The following is an 11172-nucleotide window of genomic DNA, read 5'->3' on the forward strand; positions in this document are numbered from 1 at the left end:
GGAAGAAATGAGATAGCTAGAGGGAAAAAGAGAGTATGTGGGTGCTATGGGGGGACCAACGCATGGGTTTCCTCTGCAAAACTGTAGAGGGCTTTCTTTGAAGCAGTGATTAGACTTGCTCTGTTCTAGCCCCAGAGTTCCTTGGAGGCAATAAGTCCTTCATCGCTAGAAGAACTTAAGCAGAGTACGATGACTCTTGGAGAGGTATGGTAGAACAAGTTCAAGTATAGAATGATGGGTTAAAACACAGCCTCTAGCACAGGTTCAAGTTCTGAATAATGGATTAGCACACAGCCAGGGAATGCTAAGATTCTCTCCCCTAGGTCCCAACCACATGTGGCTCTGGGCAGCCCTCAGGCCAGAATCAGAGGGCATTGCTGAACCACTGGGAAGCAGTCAGGATTGTTACAGTCATGAAATACACCAGATTGTGAGTTTACAGACTCTTAAGGAGGGAGAGCAGATAAAACAGCCTTGGGCTGTGATGGCCGTGGCCTAGCCCCAGTGAGCAATGGATTTTCTTTGTGACTGGTATACTCAGCAGGTAAAGCCTTTGCTATTTAATCCCCTAGGTCCAATCTCTTGATTCAGCTCCTTCCAGGTGGAATATTAAATAGCATATTTCAGTTTTTTAAAACTAGTGTCTGATTGTGTTCAGTTGTCCGTCTCCCTAAGACTACCTGATGGGAACTTACACTAATAGGAATCAAGGGAGTTTAAAACACCTGCTGAGATGCAGCAGGTATTCTCTTTATAGACAATTTCCGAAGAAGCAATTTTCAGTGAGGCCGAATCTTGATGGGATGCGTAAGAACAGAGAGGCAATAAGTTGATGGACTTCATTATAATACAAATTTTTAAATGTAGCAACTATAATGTAAAAGTTGCCTGGACAGCATGGAATTCTATAGCTAAATGAAAGGGACTAGGAGACCGGCAGAATTATTTTGCTTCTGACTTTTGTCTTTGGTAAAGAGAAATCATTGAGTATCATAGCACTGAGGAAGATCTACAGACAGCTTCCCTCTCCTGTAAATGTTGGAAAACACCTAAATCTTTAGCAATAGAGAAATGCATAAATCTTATGTGTTTGTACAATGAAATTCTATGCAGAAATTAAAATGATTGAAAAAATGTAAGTGGCGATACTTTAAAAATGTGTAAGCTACTATTCATAAAGATTTCTAAAGCATAAAGCATATAACATATTATTTATAATTGCCTACATATATAGTAAAAACATAAAACCTTGGACAAGAAGAGTAAACACTGAATTGATGATAGTATTTAGTTCCACAAGGAGAGAGGGGAAAGGGAACATAACTGGGGAGATTCAACTTTGTTTATGAATGTATTTGATAAAGTTTTGGAATGATTTTTTTAAAAAATTAAATATCTCAGCATGGTGACTTCCCTGATACAGTCAAGTCCCTTTTGCTTTATTGGTTCTCAAATTTAGTGTGCTTCAGAATCACTTGAAGGGCTTGCTTAAACACAGATTTTTGGACCCACTCCCAAAATTTCTGACTCAGTCATTCTAGGGTTGAGCCCAAGAGTTTGTGTTTCTAACAAGTTACCAAGTAGTTTTAATGTTGTTGGTCACATGTGAGAACCCATGTCTTGCAATATAGTTACTCACTAGTGACTATGCGTTCAAACTTTGAACTGCCTAAGGATGGAGATTTTAGCTGAATCTTTATAGCTTTCCATCTAGCAAATAGACCATCAATTCCTATTTGTAAATTGAAAGAACTCATCATTTCAAAAACTACACACACACACCACACACACACACACACATTCTGCAGTATGATAGACACTCAAGAGTATGCAAAGTAGGGCGCCTGGGTGGCGCAGTCGGTTAAGCGTCCGACTTCAGCCAGGTCACGATCTCGCGGTCCGTGAGTCCGAGCCCCGCGTCGGGCTCTGTGCTGACAGCTCAGAGCCTGGAGCCTGTTTCCGATTCTGTGTCTCCCTCTCTCTCTGCCCCTCCCCCGTTCATGCTCTGTCTCTCATTGTCCCCAAAAATAAATAAACGTTGGAAAAAAAATTAAAAAAAAAAGGTATGCAAAATAAATAATGCATTAATGGTTAATAACCTTGGCAATTTTAGAAAAGCAAATAAAATGTTACCTAGGATGGATGGTAGATCCTCCCTGGGGATGGCTTCAAGATGTGGTCACACAGTATTCTCATCCCCATCAGGATGCACCTCTCAAGTCAGAGGACTTGAGGAGTTCCTAGGGAAGCCCAGAGTCAAGAGAGTGGACAAAAACAGAGACACTAGATTGGAATACTACACTAGATTGATTTCATCATGGAATACCTACTCATTACACTCCCTCCCCCCCACCCCCCGCCCACCCCGAGAAGATCCACAAAGATCTGGGAAGCTTCACAAAGAGCTCTGGGAAGCTTATGAGGGCTCTTCTCTGTAGGCCAGGAATGACAGTGGAGGACTCTGACCATAAAAATGGACTCCTTGGGTCCAGTGGGTCGGATGGGATCCTGGGATATCAGAGGCCAAGCGGTGGGACTTAATCACCAGAGATGAGTTGGAGTGCTTACCATAACAAGCAGCAGAGTGAAAGCAGAAATCAAGAGGGTTTTGACCTACAGAGACTTTCAGCATTGTTGGATTGATCAGAGTGTCCCTAAAACTGAATGGACGGGCAGCTTTACTGATTCTTCCGAGGAGCGAGGCTTTAATTTTAAGCTCTGTCACGTGAGCTCTCTGTGGCTTTGGGCAAGTTACTCAAATACTTTGAACATCGGTTTTTATATTTGTAAAAAAGCAGAGGTATAAGTTTTCATCCTAATGCCAAGTTTATGAATTATAAAATGAGTGAATATTTAACAAGATAACGTTTGTAGAGTATTTTTAATAAATTAGAAAGTATTAAACAAACGTAAGCAATTGTCATCTTTATTATCAGCAGTATTTATAAAGAAGCTGGTATAGTCTGTGACATAATGACGTGTCAAGAAGACACAGTCCAGTAAAGTCTAACTTTTTTTCTTAGACTTTTATCTCAATTGGAAAGTTAAGATACACATAAATATGTACGATGGTAGCCCTAATGTATGTATAAGAAAGCTTTAGCTAAAGTACAGGAGACCCAAATTAATGTTTTAAAATTTTTTTTAATGTTTTTATTTATTTTGAGACAGAGAGAGAGACAGAGTACGAGCGAGGGAGGGGCAGCGAGAGAAGGAGACACAGAAGCAGCTCTAGGACTCCCAGCTGTCAGCACAGAGCCCAGCGCAGGGCTCGAACTCACCAACCGCGAGATCATGACCTGAGCCAAAGTGAGACCCTTAACCAACTAAGCCACCCAGGTGCCCGAACTACTTTTTAAAAATTAAGAGAATGTGTTAGGTCATACATATGAAAAGCAAAGTAAAAATGTTGTTTTTTATTGCTGTTGGGGATAAGTTTAAATACTACAGTTCAACAAAGCCACTAATAACCCAGTGTCGTCACGTGTCTCCACTGTGCCTTCTGCAGCACAGGATTTCAGACTGCATTGCCAGTCTCAATATGACTGACAAAAGCTCTCATGCTTCTTTATCCATAATCAGCAAGGAAAGAGATGTCCCAGCAGTGCCCCCAAAAAGTCTTAGGGTTTACTGTGATTGGTTGTGCCCAGCCACGGACCAATGCCTAGGAACAAGGGGTGGTACATTCCAATGACTTAATCCATTCTAGCATCAATACCAGACCTGGAAGTGAGTTGATCTTGTCCAAAAACACGGCTAAAATGAATGGGGGGCGGGGGGGCGATTTACCAAAACAGTTCAGAATGCCACAGTCAGGGAGGTAACAGGTATCAGAGAAGGACTGGGAGCAGAAAGGAGAAAGGAGGAGAAGGGACACAGAAAAATATTAGAAATCTGTCCACGGCAATGACAATAGGTAAATCACCTGAGAAGAAAAGCATGAAAGCCAGGAGGTTCCAGAAAACACCGTGGTGGTGTTGACTCGAGTGGTCCTCTGAGTACATCATGTTAATCTGTGTATAATAACAACAAATGGTGATGAAGAAAATGTTGGGAAGAAAGTCTGGTAAAATCATTGCCTTCTGTCCTTATGTTTGGGGAGTAAGTGGGAGAATTTTGACGGAAAATAAGGAATAAAGAGCTATGTTCTAGTTAAATTAGTAAATCTTGACTTTCATAATGGGTATTTTATAGTCAAATAAATTGTTACCAGGGATAGCAATTCTAGAGTAGCTTAATGTATTCCTTCCTAAAGTGTGCCATTTGACCTTAATGTAGCATTAGAGTTGAAAATGTACTTTTATATTTTTTATACAAGGAAGATATAATTAACCAGCAATTAACTGAGAATGCATTATCTTCCTTAACTATTTGATCTCTACTTTGAAAGCTTGAATTTCTTTGAAATATTTCTTATTTTAATAGAACTGTTTCATATCTGGAGAACAATTTTACCGTCTTAATGGATGTTATTCCAGAGACATCTGAAACATGGGAAGAAGAGAACTACTTATGTTGACCTAGAATATTTAACCTGAGACGTTGAGAGCTCTATCAGCTTCGGTGGCATAAAAGCCTACTTAGCACAAATTGACCTCATTATACTTTTCAATGAAATTTCTCAGTTCGGAAAATCCCAGCCTCAAGACCACTTTTCATAGGATATACATATAAGAGCAGAGAGGGGGAAGATATGGCCACTATCCAGTCATAAGTGAGGCAGATTCCATGGCCTGTAGAATAAAGACTGAGACTAATAGCTTGTATTTGCTTCAGGCTAAAAATGCCCAAGCCTGAGTCGTACTGAAACCTGGTGTGAGAGATTAAGCAGGGAAAGGGGTGCTTAAAGCGGAGGTTATGAATTCTATTTGTTGTTTATTCGTTTACGTAGCAAAACTGAAACGATTATATTAAGTATGTGAAAGGAAAGATTACAAACAGTTCTTTGGAAATAGTACCCCTAATCAGGTCACAAAACCAAATCTCAACCCCAGAGCCTAAATCCAATTCTCCTCTGACAATAACAGAGAAGTAATACCCATGTGTGTTCTATACAGAAGAGCTAAATTAAGATGGTCTGGAGCTGATCTGCTCTTAATTTCCAGCAAGTCACAATTTCCCTCTAATTCACTTCTTTCCCCTAAGATACAGTGGGGAGAGCACTAGATTGGAAATCAGACGACCTGTTTCCAACACCACACCAGCTGGTGACATCTTTGGGCGAGTTATTTAATCTCTCTGATTCTCAGCCTCTTCATATGTAAAAGGATATTAACACTTTCAAAGCTAACTGGGATTATGTGTAAAAATGTATCCTATGTCATTATACCTATAATTTATTTGTTCTACCCAGAATAAAATAATTTAGGCTTACAAGCCAAATTTAAATACTAATGAAAAGAAGAAAAGAAAAAAAAGAGGGAATTACTGACACCTCTCTTCTTTCCTAGTAGTCTATAAAAACCTCCGTTAGAGCATTTGATGATTTTTAATGAATATGTCTTATCTGCTAGACTCAGTTCCCTGAAAGCAGGAACCTCGTCATACAAATTCTCTCCCAGTCTCCAACAAGTCCTTGACACTGAAGCACATTCTAGGTAATGAAAAACTGAACTCCTCAAATGAAAGCACTCATTTTCACTTCTAAAGAATTTCCAGGTGGTCACTGATGTATTTGCTGCCTTGTCCCGTGGGTATGTATCCTGATTTCTCTGAAAACGATCTCTCCAGGTACTACTGTTCCATCTCCTTGGCGTGAAAGTCCCTCTGCTTGCTGGGACAGCCCCAGCACCTCCATTCCAAGACTGAATCATTCTTTGTTTCTTGGGTCTAATTAAGTGAAAGACTATCTCCACTGAGTTTTTTTTTTCTTCCTCATAATCAATACCGTTAAATGCTTCTTCCTGTCTTTCTATAATTATGGGAAGCTATTTTGTATCAATTGTCTTGGTCTCTCTCGGATGCAGACCTGTTGTGTAGTGGAACATGAAGAAATTTCAGGGACAAAATTAACATTCACATCAGGTTAATGAAACACCCAGTTAATCTAGAAGAGCAGATTCCTTGGGGCAGTGTCGTAGAATAAGAGGTAAGAGAGGGGAGTTAGGCTTTGCCCCATCTCTGCCCATCTCTGCATCTTTGCTACTCACTGGGTATCTTGGGCAGATGGCTTCACCTCTCCATATGTCAGCCTTCAGAAAAATGAATAATGAGGACCAGATGATCTTTGAGCCCTCTTCCATGTCTGATATTTGCAATTAAAGGTATATTTTACGTCACCATAAAACAGAATTGTCTGTGTATTGAGAATAGCGTGAGCCAAGGCCAAGAACAATGGTCCTGCACTAGGATCAAGAGTGAATTTGCATGATCTTGAAATAAACAAATGTGAAAGAAGTCTTAGTGAATCTTTTTCTCTGTAAGTGTGAGCCCCGTGGTTGGCGGATAGCAAAGCAAGCCCTACTGGGGCTTACTTCATAAGATGGATAAAGAAAGCTGAAATGATCGAAGCTCCAGTATAAGTGAGTCTGATCATCACATGCTGCCGTGGCAATTAAAATCCAACCATGTGCTGTATCTTTCTGGTGTCACCTACGCCTAACGTAGAATGGCCACTGATGTCATTTTCCCCTGTCAACTGCGGCATTAAGAAAGAATGTGGTCACCAAGTAAATCGAGATTTGTGCCATTTGAGACTACTCACAGACCATTCGTTTATTCTTCAGTGAGCACTGAGAACTACTCAGCTGCATGACATGCTGAGTGAACTATACCTATGAATCGGACGTACATCTACTCATTGGAAGTTTACACGCAAATACTCTCTTAATACATTTATATAGCTATAATAAATGTTAGGGAGTGGTAAATAAGCACCGTGGAGAAAATGCAGAGTAGGTACTCAGAGAAGACAGCTCTTCCCATTGAGGGTGTAAAGAAAGAATTTATGAAGCAAGAAGAATGTAAAATAAGTCTTGAAGGCTGGTTTAGATTTGGGCCTGTGGAAGTGACAAGACATAGCAAAGGCAAAGAAAGAGAGGCTATGACGGGCACCTGAGTGGCTCAGTCGGTTAAACATCCAACTCTTGATTTCAGCTTAGGTCATGATATCATGGTTTGTGAGATCGAGCCCCATGTCGGGCTCTGTGTTGGCAGGGCAGAGCCTGCTTGGGATTATTTCTCTCCCTCTCTCTCTCTGCCCCTCCCCTGCTCATGATCTGTCTCTCTCTCTATCTCTCTCTCTCTCTCTCTCCCTCTGAAAAATAAATAAATATACAATTTTTAAAAAAGAAAGAGAGGCTAGAAAGCACAGCATATGTGACAAGAAAATTAGTACCATTAATATTCAAAGCTTACCAACTACTTACCACGTACTAAAAACTTGCAAAACACGGTCTATTGAAGCCTCGTAATATTAAGGGCTTGGTTCCATCAGTGTGCCTATTTTTTATTTTATTTTATTTTATTTTATTTTATTTTATTTTATTTTTTAATGTTTATGTTTGAGAGAGAGAGAGAGACTGAGCATGAGTAGGGAAGGGGCAGAGACACAGAGAGACAGACAGAATCCAAAGAAGGCTTCAAGCTCTGAGCTGTCAGCTCAGAGCCGACTCGGGGCTCAAACCCAAGAACCGTGAAATCAGGACCTGAACGGAAGTCAGACACTTAACCAGCTGAGCCACCCAGGCGCCCTAGTATGCCTATTTTTAGATGGGGAAACTAAGGCCTAGAAAAGAGGAGTTCCTTGTTCAAGCCCTCCCATTAAAAGAAGTAGCAGGTTGTTCAGGATTGCTGAGGTCTGTGGTTGTGGCAAGGAGGAAGGAAAACATAATCTACATGGTTAATTTTGGCTAGATGATAAACAGGCTAGAATGCTACACTCAGTGAATCAAACTTAGGAAGAACGCAGATGAACTAACTAGGAAGTAAAAAATAATACCTTCCATACGTTAGAAAAGAGCTATGCTCCATACGTTTATAAAAATGTGAAAAATCAACATTCCTCTGTCACCTTTGTCAGTGTTGAAGTGCAAATTGTCAGGCAGATCTGAAAGGGATATCACTCTCCCTCCCAGTACAACCCCCTACTGATGAAGGTGGGCAAACTGAGGCTGAAGGATAATTAACCTTGACCAAATGCTCCATTCAATTTAGGCTTTAAGTAAAGAATAAATATATATGTGGAGTCATGACTACATAATTCTTGCCAATTATTTTCATACTGCTATTGGGGACTGACAACTAAAGATGATACTAAAAGGTAAGATCTCCAGGCACTCGTACAATCTATGCACCGCACAGAAAACAATTAAGTTATGTTCTCTTCTGTACTTTAATCATAATAATGTGATTCTATTACTTCACTGAGTTGATTGGTTACCAGATGTCCACAAGGCATTTTAACACTGACAGATCCCCTAAGTGGACACACATTAATTCCCTCATAAATGTCTTGTAAATAAAAGGTGCACCAGAACCTCGAAGGATCTTCTGTTTTCACAGAGATTGGTAAAGTGGCTTGGATTTTCTCTTGTTTGATCAGCTGTTCAGGAATTAAATTCTACTCAGCCACGTTCAGATTAAAAGGTATATTATCTAACGCAAATATTTTCTATAAAAGATGAAGTTCCTGTTAGATGTTTTATATACTGCTTGCAGTAAGCTCACACTGTGGGATTTGCACTGAGTTTTTGTACTTATATTGGGTTTATTGTTCTAGCAGCTCTTCAAAAATACCGGTGATAGTTAGAACATACATCCCCAATGGGCATATATTTAGAGTCTCTGAGTTACATCAGCAACGTTCTTATCTCTATCTTGAATGGTACTATTTAGTATGTATTATAATACTAATAATAATAGTAACATGTATTGAGTGTTTTTATTATAGTTTGCATTTTTATCTGGTGCCTGCTTTAATCAAATCAAAAGAAGGCTTGAGATCTCACCTTCATTTATTCTGCAATTACGAAATCGTGCTGTGATATCTTCATTTGGATAGTATTCACTGAGGCGAACCGACATATGTTATTTGCAACCCATACTACTCTCACCGGAAACTTATGGTACAGGTAATATTTTTCCCCTGAGAAACAAAAAATTAGGAGCTTGCTTTTAAAACATAGGCACTCTTTTGGCCACATTCAGTTACAGAGAGGGTTGTCAAAGGAGATAGAAAAGCAAAAGTAGTTCTGTAGATAAATGTCCACAAACAAGAAACACATTTTAAAGGCTCAGAATTTCATTTTAGCTTTTAAGCCAGCTTCTTTCCTTCCACTCCCAAATGATTTTTCCTTTCCACTTTTCATATATTTTACAGATTAGCCTGGTGGATAGTTGGACACTCCAGTCTGCTTACCCATAAATACTCATATCAATATATAATTTTAAGTGTATGTAATGTGTAATTGATATTTGTGGCAGCCTTTCCCAGTAACGTCCACTGGATTAAAGTTAGAATTCATAGAGTTATCTGAAATTATTTCTGTTTGAAATGACCCAAACTATGAGAGTTTCCATTTAGGACAGAATCTTTATTACCACAGGAAATTTTAAATCATATGTCTGTGAGATTTGGCATGCATACCTCAAGTAACTTGACCGAAATCACAACTGCTAATCACATATTATTGAGCAGAAAGATACACAATGAGAAACAAATTCTTGTGTTTCATAATGTCATCATAATTTTATTTTGTATTTACAGTCTCCAATTTCTAATGCAAGGGTCTTGCTGAGGATTGGGGAGTTAGGGAAGAGGGATGAGGTTTGGAGGAAAGGAACCAGGTCCTCATATGGACAACAATAATTAATAAAGCTAACAGGAAGTGAAAGTCTTCCAGAAGAAATTCTTGCAGCCAGCTTTGCGTTCTCGGGGTGCCATGGCAGGGTTTGAGTTAGTGGATCTCTGCAGTTCCAGCCTCATTTCATCCTGCTCAGCCGCCCTGGGACAAGTCTTCGGGTTCCAGGGCATCGTTCTCTGTCTGGTTGGGTTCAGACAGCAGCTCCGCCAAGAAGTACTTGGCCAGTTCCTGTATAGGGTAAGAGACAGAGAGAGAAAGAGAGAGAGAGAGGGAGAGATATGGGATTAAGATGATGGTGATGGAGAAAAAGAAATAGAAAAAAACCTAATTTGGAAAGCAGATTCAGCTACACCCAAAACCCAATGTTCACAGCTGTGCACTTTTGTCACACTTAAAATCAGCTAAGGATATAAAAATAAGGGTAGATGTTATAATCATCAAGTTACATAGACAGGCTTGAAAAGCTCAAATGTTTCTGCAAGTTTTCTGCCTTTATAGCCTTAACACACACACACACACACACACACACACACACACACACACATGCAGAAATGGTAGATGTTAATACAGATTTGCAAAGATAAAACATGTGCCAACAGTTTGTTTAATTCAATTTCAATTTCCAGCTCAGGAGCTACAAACTGGAATTGTTCTTACCGTTTTTGTTAAGTTAACTGTGGGGAAGGAGACCTTTCAGAATCTTAAACATACTGTGTTCTGTCTGTAGACTGCCCTTTAGGAGCATGGGAAGGAGGCACTGCCGAGGAAGGTAGTAGCTTCAGAGGTCCGCGCTTTCAGCACCTGGGCCAGCACCTCCGTGTTTAACACTGGGGGATGCCTCTTCCTCTAGCGCTCAGCTACCCAGGTCTTGAAATTTTCTTTAATGCCAAAGAACTTACCTGAACTGTGGCCAACTGCGCTGATCAGAGGGGAAAAAGAGGTAAGAGGAGATTCTGGACTTCGAAAGTTTTCCTGAGAGATTTGGGAGCGGAGGGACCCACAAAAGCACCGACACTCTGCAGGGCCACCTCTTAAATCCACCCAGGGGGGAAAGGCAAAGCCTGAGAGAAGACTGGGTGATTCAGAAGAGGGGGGAAAAAAAGACGTCGAGGAAGTCTCCTTACCTGCTTCCCCGCGGCAGCAGCCAGGGACTTCTGCAGAAACTGACGGAGTCGAGGATCGGAGGGCGCGCCGGTGACACCGCCCAGAGCCAGGACGATGGACAGCGCGGCCAGCGCGCACTGGAGGCGGCAGGACAGCATCTCAGCGGCGCTGGGGAAGCCGAGCCAGACGGTTGGTCAAACTCTAGGAGGGGATCCGCAGGCAGCAGCGATGGCTCTGAAACCCGCGACTCCTAAAGCGGCTTGTG

The 11172-nt window shown here is 40.7% G+C and overlaps 1 protein-coding gene across 1 annotated transcript; it reads right to left on the reverse strand.

Annotated features, from left to right (window-relative positions):
- Positions 1-9663: 9663 nt before the first annotated feature.
- Positions 9664-11167, reverse strand: SST (somatostatin). The gene is given in 3 exon segments (XM_030329802.1): positions 9664-9943; positions 9945-10031; positions 10928-11167. Coding segments are annotated over 3 exon segments (351 nt in total). The 5' UTR covers positions 11066-11167; the 3' UTR covers positions 9664-9817.
- Between the last annotated feature and the right edge of the window lie 5 nt (positions 11168-11172).

This window comes from Lynx canadensis, chromosome C2 (assembly GCF_007474595.2).
Source record: "Lynx canadensis isolate LIC74 chromosome C2, mLynCan4.pri.v2, whole genome shotgun sequence".
In the NCBI taxonomy this organism is placed as follows: Eukaryota; Metazoa; Chordata; class Mammalia; order Carnivora; family Felidae; genus Lynx; species Lynx canadensis.